The following is a 15,000-nucleotide window of genomic DNA, read 5'->3' as shown; positions in this document are numbered from 1 at the left end:
ATATTATATATATATATATATATATATATGTATATGTATATGTATATATATATATATAGTATATAATATATATATATATATATATATATATATTATATATATATATATATATATATATATAATATATATTATATATATATATATATATATATATATATATATATAACAAAAGGTCCCTTTTCCTGAAATATTAAACACCATATAATATTTGAAGCATATAGTACAATGCATGGTGAAGGTAAACAAAATAACTCCCTTCCAACTATGTGAAGATAGTAAGGTAAGTGTTGGTAAACACCATCTATTTTAGCAATGTGGATGCGGCAATAGTTTAATGCCAGCAGACCAAGGCTCTTGTTCAGCTAAAGATACCAGTATTTCGTCTCTCTCTCTCTGAAGAGATAGGCAAGAATGTTATGGAGGAAGAGTCAAGAAATAATGGATGGATACTAGAGCTGAAGAGATACAACACATCCCATTGTGGGAACTTCTTTACATACAAGACATGTGGCACGCGGAATATACTGCCAACCAGAAGTTGTAAACAGCAAGTGTAGAAGAGTTTAAAAGGAAGCTAGACAAAATCATTAGGACACTAAGAATGAACAGTAAAACCTGCTTCTACAGATAACTGAGCACACGATGTCTCTCTTAGGATGGACTAAGAAGGCTTTGAGACATCCTAATCCTTGTAACTAGTTAAAGATCAGAGGTGGTCTGCAATGGAAGAGTTAGGCAAGAATGTTATGGGGAAAGAGGTCCTGCAGTAGTTAAAAGACCCGAAAGAGATCCTGGACAGTGTGATGGTGCAACCATCCATTGAAGGCAGAAGGGACAGAGGATCTCACAAAAGGATAGACGGGACGGCAGGAGAGTAGTAGAATAGAGGGAGGGAGGAGGGAGGGATGCAAAATCTCGAGGAGGTTAGGGATCCTGTTAGTATAGAAAGTGGATAGTATCTTGACTAGGACAGAAGGGAGTGTCCTATGCTTTGTGGGGGAGGGGGGATGGAATGAATAAGGTGGGGAGACAGGAGGAATCTTAGAACGCTCATAGAATGTAAGAGGGTCCTGCAGGAAAGGTGGATAATTTGGGGGTGGGGGGCCGTTCCCTCCCGAGACCTACAGAAGAGCTCTCTTCTTCAGGTCATGGTCTCCCTCCATAAGGACGAGTGGGTGGCCAGTTTTTGAGTTTGCGTGTGGTGGTGGCAGAGAGGGGGGGGGGGGGGGGGGTGGGCTGCAACGGTAGGAATTTTAGGCACTGGAATTTTGTTACAAACCAGAAATCAATTTATGTTTACCTTAAAACTCGTTGGTAGTTGCCAAACGCAGACACGAGAACTAACCTAGCATTCTTATATAACCCCTATACACATTTGTCCAAACATGCAAATTAAGTTATATAAGATTCTTAGCTGGTTCGTTGTCTTCAGGAAGATAAGTACACTTAATTACATAGTATAACCAATACAGAATGGCAGTGCTCGCCTAAATTGTCACGTGTGCACAATAACCCGGACAGCAGCACATCAGCCCAACATTAAGGTGGGAAAAAAAGTGGAGGGAAACTCTTGTCGCATTTGCGAAATATGGGCAAAAAATAACACTTATAATTAAATATAATTAATAATCATTAATTAGTAAATCACAAAATCTAATGTAAAGTTAATGATAAAGAAATTAACACCTTTTCTTTTAATGGAAATGAAAATTAAATGTGTCATTTTCGGGCCAAGCCAAAAAAGAAAAAAAAAAAAAAAATTAAGCAACAAAAAAAGGGCGATTTCTCACATAATTAAACTTAACTTACAGAGCTCCTTGTTTTATGAGCTCTCTCCTCTAGTGTAGCTCTAGTTTTACTAGCACGTTGAGGACGTGTTTCAATCATTTGACCATGGGATGAGTCATTTCAGAACTAGGCACATCAGTGTTCACATTATCATCAAGATTACCTATAAGTTCCTCATTCACTGGTTCACTAACCTCTAATGGGACAAGCTTTTCAACTGTTCGTGTACTGACATGACCTTTGCAGTACACATCTACAGAACGTATGACTCCTGAATCAGGTCGAAGTTCAACAATTCTACCTAAAGGCCACTCACTTCTTGGAGATTCAACGTGGACCAAAACAACATCCCCAACTTTAAGATTATTCAATTCCCTAGCTCTATCAGAACCATAATGACGTTCTCTTAAGGAAATTATATATTCTTTCTTCCAGACCTTCTCAAACTTGGAAATGATACAAGACAATAAGGAAAATTGCTTATTCAATTGATTGTGGTCCATGTAAGTAGGATCAGATTCATCCTCTAAAACTACTGGTGGCATAACCTCAATCGATCTGCCATATAGATGTGAAGGCGACAAGGGTTCTGGAGACATCCTATCACTGTTGACATAAGTGAGCGGTCTATTATTAACACAAGATTGAATCTCAACAACCACAGTCAAAAGTTCATCTAAACTGACTCTCTTATGATACAAAACCTTTCGCAAACAATTCTTAACAACCTTAATCATCCTCTCATAGAAGCCACCTTGCCAAGGTGCTCTGGGAGCGCTGAATTTCCAAACAATACCACGATTACTAAAATATTCTCGTATTTGAGTATCACTACATATTTCCTCAAGAAACTTGGCAGTTGCTTTAAAGTTTGTCCCATTATCTGAAATTATTTGTTTAGGACCAGACCAGGTGCCACAAAACCTACGAAAAATGAATAAGAATGATTCTGCTGTCATATCTAAAGCCACATCTAAGTGAACTGCTCTTGTAGCTGTACAAGTAAACAAGCAGATATAAACCTTCCTTGGTTTATTATCTTCAGTCTTTGTAATGGCAATAGGCCCAGAATAATCAACACCTACTTTCTCAAATGGTCTGTTCAAAACAACTCTATGTAAAGGTAAAGACAGGGGACCAGGGTAAACAGGGTTTACCTTCAACTTTCCTACAGAGAACACATTTTCTAATCACTTTGCATACTGCTTGCCTTCCCTTGGGAATCCAAAGTTGTTGATGAATAGTAGCAAGTTTCCTGTACTCCTCCATGTAAATTACACTGATGTACCTTTAAAATGAAAAGGTTAGTTAAATGTTCTCCCGGAGGAACTAGTACAGGGTATTTGGAATTCACAGCAATCTCAGCATGCTGGAGGTGACCTCTTGACCTCAGCAGTCAAATGGATGGATCAAAATACAGACCTAAGTCCTTAATCAAATCAGAACATTCAACAGACAAGCTTTGTGGTTTCTGCAAAAGATCATACAAGCTCTTAAATTCAATAGGATCAGGATTCACAGAATAAAACAGCCAAGAAAAAGTTTCTTTAAACTTAGTAAGTTGATAATATCTCAGCCAATAAACTGCTGGATCTGGTAAAGTTATCTTTGAAACTCGATTTGGTGATACCTTGGGTAACAATTTTTTCAGAAACTGAAATACATATTTTGTTATCATGAAAATCTTCTCCAGAGAAGAACATTCTTTAACTTCAAAACAAACATTCAACCTTAACTGGATCAATTTGTCTCTCCGCTGTTATCTCATAAACTACAACTTCATCCTTTTGACTTGGCCCCAAACTTTCACATGGTAGCCAAGAAGGACCTTTAAACCATAAAAAATTTGACACTAAGTCTTTAACTTCAACTCCACTAGTCACTAAGTCAGCAGGATTTTCTCCAGTAGATACATGAAATATTTGATAATTGGCTGACACTTCTCTGATCTCAGCCACCCTGTTCTTGACATAAGTAATTTTGCAATTATCATTTCTGACCCACTGAATAGCAGCCTCATTATCAGACCAAATCACAGTTCTTGAAATATTAATATCACTTAAAATTTTGTGAATGTAGTTGGCTAATTTAGTTCCTAACCAAATTGATGTCAGTTCCAATTGTGGAAGAGTTTTTGTTTTAAGGGAGCAACCTCAGCTTTTGCCATAACAAGATTACTTTCTCCATTTCCTACCAAATAGGCTGCACAACCATAAGCTTTGGTCGAGCTGTCACAAAATATGTGCAAAACATAGTTTACTCCTTGAGTTGCAACTTTGCGAGGTACTGAAAATTCACTAAGTGCCTTGAACTCTTCATACAATTCCATCCAACTACTTAAAAATTCTTCATCTAATGGATCATTCCAGGAGACATTAGTCCTCCAAGCAGCTTGAATAAGGATTTTACCCCTTATGATTACTGGACAAGGGAATCCCAGTGGATCAAAAACGGTTACCAAACTAAGTAAATTGCGTTTTGTGATTAATCACTTCAGGTACAAATATTTTTGCCGACTTCAGACTAAGCATGTCTGAGTTGACATCCCAATTCAATCCAAGAACTGAAGTAGTGGTAAGAACAACATAACCACTGTTATCTTCTTCAATTTTAGTTTTAAGTTTCTCATTGTTAGTTACCCAAGTCCTGAGTGGCAAATTGGCACTCCTCAGTTGCTTGTTAGCCTCAGAATAAAATTCTAACAATTCTATTTCATTAGACATACTACCCTGAACATTTGCAACATAAAAGGATTTGGCAATCAAATTCTTAAAGGGGCTACCTGACCTACTCAAATGAGTCAAGTGTTGCCATCAACAAAAATGGAGGTGATGTGCTACCAAACAGCACACTAGCAAATTTATAAGTGCCTAAACCTGCTTCTGGGTTCTGAGGATCTCGGAACCACAGAAACCTGACAAAATCTTGATCAACATTCTGCAGGCCTACCCGCAAAAAGGCCTTGCTAATATCTGCACAAAATGCAAATTCATTGACTCTAAACATTTACAAAATATCACCTAACTTCTCTGTCAGGGAGGGTCCCTTGATTAAACAATCATTGAGAGAAGGATTATTCTTTCCATCTCGAGCACTGCAATGATACACTATCCTTAAGGGGGTAGTGTCTGAATCTTTAAGCACCCCATGATTTGGAATATAATGTGTATTAGCAGCAGCTACTGCATCAGGAACTTTCCCAATAAATTTCTGTTTTAACTGATCCTGGCTATTATTATGTTATGCATCCAAACGTCCAGGAACCTTAGATAAATTTTTCCTTAATGTATACACTTGACCTAAAGCCATTCTATAGTTGTTGGGCAAAAGAGGGCAATTTTCTTTCCAGGGAAGACGAACAAAATACTGTCCATTTTGATACTCAACACTATTGACATACCTTTTGTAGACACAATCATCTTCTACAGATGGGGCAGTTGGATTGATTCTTATCGATTCTAATTCCCATAATTTATGAACTTGTTCATTATTCTCTTCAATCAAATCACTAACATGAAGAGGAGAAATATTAGCAGTTAATCTGCAAACAACATTTGTCTTAACGGAAGTTTAAAGGTTATTGGATAATTGTGAGGAAATCTTACCATATGGAATGTAACCACCAGGTGTCTCAAACAATCTAACACCTTCATACTTGGTAACACCACCAACAAAATCAGCAAAATAATCAGAACCCACCATTAATTCAATCCCTGAGACAGAGTCAGATGAAATTTAATCTGCAGTTTTAGTCCCTTTACCCTGTAGCATTCGATAAACCTTATGCATGCCTGGCGCAGAAATACTACCTGGGAGCTCATCCACAATTATAACTCTCATCTTAATCGTCCTACCTAAAGAAACTAGAGGTGTCACAATATCAAATTGCCCCTCTCTTTTGGCTGGGACTGAAAACCTTGCAAAACAAGTTGTTGACTCTCAACAGTCTTTAGCTGTAGTGCCGTCACTAACTTGGAAGTAATAAATGAAATCTGCGATCCAGGATCGAAAAAGCAGCGAACATACTGTGACTTAGAATTATCAGATACCTTGACCTGAGCCGTAGCTAAAGCAGAAGAATATTTGGACCCAGCACTCTTTGTACTTGAAACTACACTCTTAACTTCAATGTTTATAGTACTGTTAACTTGCTTATCTGACTTTACAGAACCATCTGATTTCACCTCACTTTACAACTTGCCTCCAAAATTGCTGTAGCTAAAAACTTCATTATGATTAGTCTTATTGCAGACAAAGCATGTAACAGGCTGCAAACACCTGCCATTATGTTTATTTCTTAAACATCTAGAACACCGTCCCATATCTATCAGCATACTTCTTCGGGAAGTTGCATCAGCATACTTTGAGCATCGCCTGGCTCTGTGACTATCTGGTGAACACAATAAACATTGGTTTTTAGAAGATGTTGCTTCAATTGAATAAGTTCCAATCTGAGTCTTATCTGTAAATACCTGCCGTGTCTGGTTGGAGGATTTCACTTTATCTCTAACTTGAGATTTGTCACTATCCTGTGGAAATTTATCACTATCAGACTGTAATTTGCCACTGTTTGGCATCCTATCACGAAATTCAAGGTGGTCGGCAAGACCTGTGCTGATTTGATCAACTGTAAAATATTTAATCTGAAATTTCTGAAAAATTAACATCTCTGCCTCTGTAGGCAACTTGCTCTGTAACAGAACAGCAATAAGCCAATGGGAAGTCTGTAAATCAGTAACAGTGCTGAAGAGTCTTCATAATTGTTTCAAAATCCAGCTTAAACTACTCCAATTCCTTAGCAGTATTCTTAGGCTTAACCATATTGAACAACTGCAGCACTACTGTTTGTTTTACCTTCTCTGGGTTAGCAAATCTATCTTGCAAAGCTGCAATAGTATCATCATAGTCTTGGTCTGTGACCAGAAATCCTGAGACAACTAACAATGCTTTACCTTTCAAACATGACTTAAGGTATGTCATTTTCAATACCTTGTCCATATCCTTACAATCATGAACTAACGAACGGAAACTGTCCCAACAAGTTTGCCATTCTTCTACCCTTCTATCAAAGCTGTTAATCTTTACTTCAGGTAAACGTACCCTGGCACTCTGTTGTGTTGGAACAGGATTGGAAAGTCCAGGAACTGCACTCTGTAGTTGATCTAAAACATCTAATAATTTATTGGTCTCTGTATAATACAAAACTTCATATTGAGCATGATTCTTCTCAAGTGCATCAAACTCATCATCACTCAAAGAATCTCTTTCTTTCAGATATATTGATCCCATACCTCTAAATATTTGTTCCAACGCTTTTGTAACGTTTCCATGTTGGATTTTACAGCCATCAAAGTTGGACTAGCTACACCAATAGCTGCTGTAGCACTATGTAGCGCTCTAGTAACAGCTCCCTTGAACCCATTAAGCGAGCGATCAGTAATCTTGAAATTTGCCATGATACAACTTAACGAAATATGATTCACTAGCAAATTGTAACTTCAATATGGATCATAAATAAATTTCAGATACTTGTTAGCAACAGCAAATTGCTAGCTGTAAAATAGTCAAATCAGTAGGCAAAACCAAGAGGCTAAACAAGCCAAACCAAAAGGCTAACAAAGCCAACAGCAAAGGTGACCATACAGTCAAAATGGGCTAAAAGCTAAATACAAAGGCTGTTACAAATAGCCAAACCACAAGGTTAAAAAAGCCAACAGCAAAAGACTGACTATACAGTCAAAATGGTCTAAAAGCCAAATCCAAAGGCTGTTACAAAGCCAAAATCCTTAGGCTAGCAAAGCCAACAGCAAAAGACTGACCATACAGTCAAAATGGGCTAAAAGCCAAATCCAAATTCTACAAATAAATGTGCAGCTGACAACATAGTTCAAATAAGGATAGGCTCAAACTCACTAGGCCACCCTAAATAAACTGTAATACACAAATACACTAACTTGGAAATAAATGTTAACCCTTAAACGCCGAAGCGGTAAAAAAAAAATTCTCCCCGTGTGCTGGAGGTTTTCAGAGTGAGCGCGGAAGCGGAAAATTTTTTTTTTTTTTAAATCACAGCGCGCTTAGTTTACAAGATTAAGAGTTCATTTTTGGCTCCTTTTTTTGTCATTGGCTGAAGTTTAGTATGCAACCATCAGAAACGAAAAAAATTATCATTATCATATATAAATAATGCGATATATGAAACGAAATTTCATATATAATTGTATTCAAATCGCGCTGTGCACAAAACGATTAAAGGTAACAAGTTACTTTTTTTTCGTTGTAATGTACACTAAATTGAAATCATTTTGGTATATAACACATTGTAAAACGATAAAAGCAACACAGAGAAAATATTATCACAAAATAATGCATGAATTCGTAACGCGCGGACGTAAACAAATATTTTTTTCAAAAATTCACCATAAATCTAAATATTGTACAAGAGACTTTCAATTTATTTCAAAATGAAGACAAATGATTGAATATTACTATACTGTAAGAGTATTAGCTTACAATTGCAATTTTCGACCATATCTGACGAGTTAAAGTTGACCGAATGTCGAATTTTTTTATATGCAATTATTTCGGAAATAAGAAAAGCTACAACCTTCAAATATTTTTCGTTTGATTCTACATGAATTGCGCACATTTTCATATATAAAACTCTATGAAATAAATGCCTAATAAACACACGGAGGCAAATATTCCGAGAATGGGACGTACTATTTCGGAGATTTGTGGCGGAGAATCCGCGCGCGGAGGGAAAGAAAGTTTTTTTTTAAATTCACCATAAATCTAAATATTGTGCTAGAGACTTCGAATTTGTTTCAAGATGAAGATAAATGACTGAATATTACTAGACTGTAAGAGTTTTAGCTTACAATTGCGTTTTTCGACCATTTCGGTAGAGTCAAAGTTGACCGAACGTGGTTTTTTTTTATTTATCGTGATTTATATGCAAATATTTCGAAAATGAGAAAAGCTACAACCTTCAATTATTTTTTGTTGTATTCTACATGAAATGGTGCAAACATTACCACAATCGCACGTATGATTTTTTCGGAAGAGAAAGGTTACCAGCGTCGGACGGGAGTAAAGAAAATGTTATTTTTTTTCATCAATTCATCATAAATCGAAATATTGTGCTAGAGACTTCCAATTTGTTGCAAAATGAAGGTAAATGCTTGAATATTGACTAGAATATAAGCGTTTTAAGCTTACAATTGCGTTTTTCGACCATTTCGGTAGAGTCAAAGTTGACCGAAGGTTGAAAATTTGTCACTTATCATTATTTATATGAAAATATTTCAAAATTGATAAACGCTACAACCATGGGTTATTTTTAATTGTATTGTGCATGAAATTGCGCACATTTCCATATATAAAACTTTATGTAACGGCTAATTTTAAAATGGTGCAAACATTACCACAATCGCATGTATGATTTTTTTCGGAAGAGTTACCGCAAAGTGGACGTAAGGAAAAAGTTTTTTCATAAATTCACCATAAATCGAAATATTGTGCTAGAGACTTCCAATTGGTTGCAAAATTAAGGTAAATGATTGAATATTACTAAAATATAAGAGTTTTAGCTTACAATTGCGTTTTTCAACCATTTCGGTAGAGTCAAAGTTGACCAAAGGTTGAAATTTTTGCACTTATCGTTATTTATATGAAAATATCTCAAAACTGATAAAAGCTACAATCATGAGTATTTTTTTTTAATGTATTCTACATACAAATGCGCACATTTTCATATATAATACTCCATGTAACGGCTAATTTAAAATGGTACAAAAATTATGTCAAAGTGACGAAATAATTTCCGAGATGTGTCACAGATACTTTTAGTAGCGGCAAGAAAGAAATTCACGCTTGCGCGCCTGCGTAACGATTGTAAACATAACAACACCTTGATCCGTGAACCCCCAGCATCCCCCAAGGCGCGTGATTCAAAAGTTTTCGGTTGGTAGGCTTATAAGTATTTTTCCGCGAATTTAAAAAAAAACGTTTTTGAGTCGACGTATGGTACGTCCATTCGGCATACGGGAGACATTTTGACTCGACGTTTAATGCGTCCATTCGGTGTTTAAGGGTTAACAAATTCCAAAATGGTTACCTAATACCCAAATTCTCAAAATTTTGTCTTCTCAATACAACCCGGAAAACAAATAAATATGCCTTACAGTAATAATGTAACAAATTTCTTTGCAGTTTGCATAAATATAATGAGCCGACTATATATAAAATTATTAGGTAGGTCTGAAAATTGGAGACGAAAATACTAAAGAATAAAATCGGGCTAACTTCCAAGTTACTGAAAAGTTGTAAAATTGGGCTAACTTCAAAGTTACAGAAAAGTTGTAAAATTGGGCTAACTTCAAAGTTACTGAAAAGTTGTAAAATTGGGCTAACTTCCAAGTTACTGAAAGGATATGCTAGGCAAACACAAGTTATGACTGAATCCGAATAATAACAAAATCGTAGCCTAGCCTATATGAATGTAAACAAGGTTGGGCTCTGCCGTAACGATAATAATCGCCGAATGGTTTACGCAAACGAGAACCAAGAACCAGGAAAGGATAGGCTATGACGATCGCGGATCCGGTTCGAAAGCACCAGAAAAAATGATTACTGTGGTGAAATTAAATGCTCTGATTGCCTAAAATGGTCCACTGCACATAATTTTCATTAAGAAGGCAAAAACGGTAGGAATTTTAGGCACTGGAATTTTATTACAAACAAGATATCAACTTATGTTTACCTTAAAACTTGTTGGTAGTTGCCAAACGCAGACACGAGAACTAACCTAGCATTCTTATATAACCCCTTCACACATTTGGCCAAATATGCAAATTAACTTATACAAGATGGTAGATCTAGGGTACTTATCCGCGGCGGCCTAGACTATGACAGTTGCGGTTTTTCTATGCAGTTTTACCTATTGAACAAGAATTTTAAGTAATATTTATTCGGACGACTGTAATTAACCCCCTAGGGCCAGTACTAAACACGGCGAAATACATTGGACGCCCCAATCCCTAGTGGATGTCGTATCCGCGGTTACGTTCCTTGCCGTCCGTGCGGACTGCTTCTGTAGAAATACCTACAAGATAATTAGCTGGTTTGTCGTCTTCAGGAAAATAAGTACACTTAATTACATAGTATAACCAATACAGAATGGCAGTGCTCGCCACTATCGGGACCCACGAACATCCCCTAAATTGTCACATGTGCACAGTAACCCGGACAGAAGCGCATTAGCCTAACGGCTAACATTTAGGCGGAAAAAAAGTGGAGGGAAACTCTTGTCGCATTTGCGAAATACGGGGAAAAAATAACACTTATAATTAGAAATAATTAATAATCATTAATTACTAAATCACAAAATCTAAAGTAAAGTTATTGATAAAGAAATTAACACCTTTTCTTTTAATGGAAATGAAAATTAAATTAAATGAGTTCATGAAGACTTACTCCAGTGGAAGACCACAAGGCAAGCTGTTATTCCCATCCCAAAACATAACGCCCCATCTTCGTCCAGTTTCTCTTAATTATAAAACACAATGGAGGGACGGGATGTATGTATGCGCACGAGAGGGGTTGGTTTTGGGGGATGGGGGAGGGGTAAAGCAATAGACAAGGGCGGGGGTGGGGGGGGGTGGGGGGGGGGGGGTTGGGCTTAAGCTTGGTTTCAGTGCTAACAACAGACTTTTTGAGGCAAAGGCAATGCATGTAACTGTTCTTGAATGATGTCCGGTCCTTTTTCCCCGTTTGTCAGTTTTGGATGAGGTTGGAAGAGCACGCCAGCACGATGCCACCACTGATTCGGAATTACATTGGTGAGGCTCCCGCCGTGTAATGCACGGGCCCCCTTCCTTTTTTTCTTTTTATATAAGCGTATTAAATGAGATCGGAGCGGTCGAGGTTTTACTTACCACGTGTGAACTGTCAGCATGAGGTTGTTTTCACTTTGGCTTTACATGATTTTGCAGCAGTTAACTGCCAATGTCTATTACCATTTTCAGGGCTTCTCTCTCTCTCTTCTCATGTTCAGAAAAAAAAAGTTGAATGTTATCCTTCCATGGACAGCCTCTTCCCTCTGGAATATAAATCGGAGTCCAAAATATACAACGCTTTCTAGTAAATTCCTTAAATTGCAGATCATCTGATGTTGGACTGAGGAACATGTACGAAAACATGAAAAATGACTGCCAGAAAAGAAAACTTTAATACAATTTCTAGTTCTCAGCCGAGTTATCAAGGAGTAAACAGGATACTAAGGTTTCGTACAAAGCCAGTTGGTCGCGAAACGTTCTGAGCGCAGCCGCAGTGCCGAGGGTGAAATTCCCAGCGACAAACAAATGCTTTGAAAAAATGGCAATCGATGAAATCACGGCAGAAATTTTTGATAGCAGGCCATCAATCACTCGTTGTTATTATTGATAATACAGGACACTTTGCCTACAGGGACCGAAAAACTGCTCAAAGTTGTCGTTCACGGAACAGTTCCATATAGTATAAGAACCTAACGAATGACGACACTCGACTACTTGGTGCCTCGGTCTACCGTTATCTTTGTTGATGTGTCAGTACGGTGGAGGCCAGCGCTGGACATTTGTGTAGCTACCCGTCCCAGTTTTTAACCACGTAAGCAAAGTAAGTAACAGATCCTCCTTTGGAATAATGACCGTTAATATAAACGAGCGATACCGACAGAAATAACTGATAAGAAGAAGAAGAAAAAAATGCGATAAAGTAACTTGCAAGGATATGTGCCCAAATTGCCCGGTATAATTCTTGTTTTTATTTTAATTTCTTCAAAGTTTATCGTGTCCAAACATTTCCAAGTGATATCCAGTGCTTGCAGTGCAAGGGTGAGACTCACGAACAGTGATAATTCGTCTTGACCCTCACAATTAATACATTACATTCTTACATTTCCCAGTAACTGCCTACCTGTACTTGAAAAACGCATAACTTCGACTAAATCTCAATAGATGGCGCTACAGGTAATGTATCCCAGAATAACGATTGAATCATATCCGTTCTACAGATAATATACATGGCGTCTGCTCCTGATTCTATATTACTACTGACTACTTTCGCTTTCACTGGATGATTGCATTATTGTTCGCTGGCGAAGAACAGTTGGTATTCACCTTTGTTTTTTGGTATAAATATATATAAGTTGCACTGAAACTATTTGTTTTTCATTATATTCTAAGAACCATAAAACACACGAGAATTAAAGAAAAAGTGAGGGAGTGTGCCCAAGGCATTGCTTGGAATCCCGTTGTTCAGTAACTGGTTATGGGACAAAAAGAAAAAAAAAAAAAAGTCCATTTAGAATATACCGGCCATTCTTGATTTTATGCTTAAATCTATAGTTTTTTGGCTTTCTTTTCTTATGTTTCTTTTTAGGCCGAAATCATTTTGGTTCGTGAAATTCTCTCTCTCTCTCTCTCTCTCTCTCTCTCTCTCTCTCTCTCTCTCTCTCTCTCTCTCTATATATATATATATATATATATATATACTATATATATATATATATATGTGTGTGTGTGTGTGTGTTTGTGTGTCTGTGTGTATGTGTGTATTCCTATCGAAGTCAAAGGCATTATTTGCAGAGACTATCTATGTTTAGACTGAAAATCAGTCTACACTTCTTTTCCTCCTCAGGCAGGCTTTTCGAGTAGAATTCTTTTTATTCAGCACCCCGATGATGTCATCTTCAAATTGTAAGCGTAGCCGCTAAGTCCGCATGTAGTACTAAAAGATGCTGCAGGTTGGTGAGGAACGCGAATGTTATGTCCTTATTCCAGGGAAGCTTGCCTTGCCTGACGAGGAAAAGCCGCAGTGTATAGATTGATTCAGAGTCTAAATAAGAAGACATTGTTCTAAGGGTTATTGTGGACCCCTTAAAACATTATATATACTCTCGCGATTGAGAGTTTTTCCCAACTAAGAAGACATTCTGCAAAGAAGATTACTGACTTGAATAGCAATTGCACAACAGAAAAAACATGCCCACATAGCACTGCGGTTATTATTAACAACGCTTTTGGTGTTATCATGGTTGCTAATGTTTATCTGTCTGTGGTTTCCGCTCTCATTACTTGTCTTATTTTTACAGGTTTGTGTCTGAGGCAAAGTTTTACAGCTCGATATTTTGCGCCCTTTGTGAAATAACATACTCAGCAGCATCTTTGAAAGTTTTGTGTAGGACGGTGGTCATTCATAAGAAAAAGATCTTCCAATGCTAGTGCCATTGAATCCTGAGAAAATACAGATGAACAAGTGCGGATTATAATTACTATATTGTGTCATGGCATCTCAGTATTAATCTCTAACATGGCATCGTCAGGACCAAGTATTTCTCCAGAAGTACTTACAGACTTAAGATATTATCATTTTGTGACACACTGGGGACAGAAGGTGCTGTTCATAATATACCGTTTCTCTTTTCTCGATGGACAAAGCAAGAAAATCTCCGAGATTCTCGTCGACAACGGAGTGCAACTTAACAGATTTCCTTTCAATGCCCAGGATGTCAAAAACCTGACCGACAAGCATCCAAAAGATTTGGACATCACGCTGATGAATAAAGTATGCCAGGCTCTTTGGCAAAAGGGAGTAAAGGACCCTAGTGATGAACTTAAAGCTCTAGTGAAAAAAATAAAAGATGAGAGGAACTTTGTTAGCCATGAAGTGCAGATGATGACGGTCCCAGCCTTAATAAGCAAGCTCTCTGACTTTCAAGGAATGCTCCAGGAAACTCTTCACGAAGCCAAATCTGTCTTTTCGAGTCATGCTGCGGAAATTGTTCTACTCGAAAAGGAGATCCAAGATGCCATTCCAAAGCTGTTTGGAAAGATCCGTGAGAAATATGATCCCTCAATCCCGGAAGACTTGCAAAAAATTCAGGAGGAAATAGACGCGTTTGGGGAGAAGCTCTCTGAATACATACAACAACTTTCTCGGAAAGAACTCTTGTCTCTTTACATCAACCTCTGTCAGATTTCCCCCTTCGACTGGCTAGCTCAGTTTAGTATCAAATATCCGTGTGCCTTCATGGTCTGCGCCAAGTTGGCGGAAAGTAAGGAGTTTCACTGGGGTCTTCATGGCAGTGGAGCTATTACTGTTGGTCAAAATGGAATCCTGGAAGTTAAAGACCCATCGGGAAACGACCCCAAAGTCGTCATTATCTCT

The 15,000-nt window shown here is 37.5% G+C and overlaps 1 protein-coding gene across 1 annotated transcript in view; it reads left to right on the top strand.

The window, feature by feature from the left end:
* Window positions 1–12,110: 12,110 nt before the first annotated feature.
* LOC135226507 (uncharacterized) overlaps window positions 12,111–15,000 on the top strand; it is an 8,608-nt gene continuing 5,718 nt past the window's right edge. Inside the window, exons 1-2 of the mRNA XM_064266126.1 lie at window positions 12,111–12,447; window positions 13,925–15,000. The exon at window positions 13,925–15,000 is cut by the window's right edge and continues 1,573 nt beyond it. Of these exons, the coding sequence (XP_064122196.1) occupies window positions 14,143–15,000 (858 nt within the window). The 5' untranslated portion in view covers window positions 12,111–12,447; window positions 13,925–14,142. The remainder of the gene's footprint in view (window positions 12,448–13,924) is intronic.

The sequence above is a fragment of the Macrobrachium nipponense genome, chromosome 14, assembly GCF_015104395.2.
Source record: "Macrobrachium nipponense isolate FS-2020 chromosome 14, ASM1510439v2, whole genome shotgun sequence".
Taxonomy (NCBI): Eukaryota; Metazoa; Arthropoda; class Malacostraca; order Decapoda; family Palaemonidae; genus Macrobrachium; species Macrobrachium nipponense.
The sequence above is the reverse complement of the archived record's forward strand: the minus strand, read 5'-3'. Positions and strand labels throughout refer to the sequence as shown.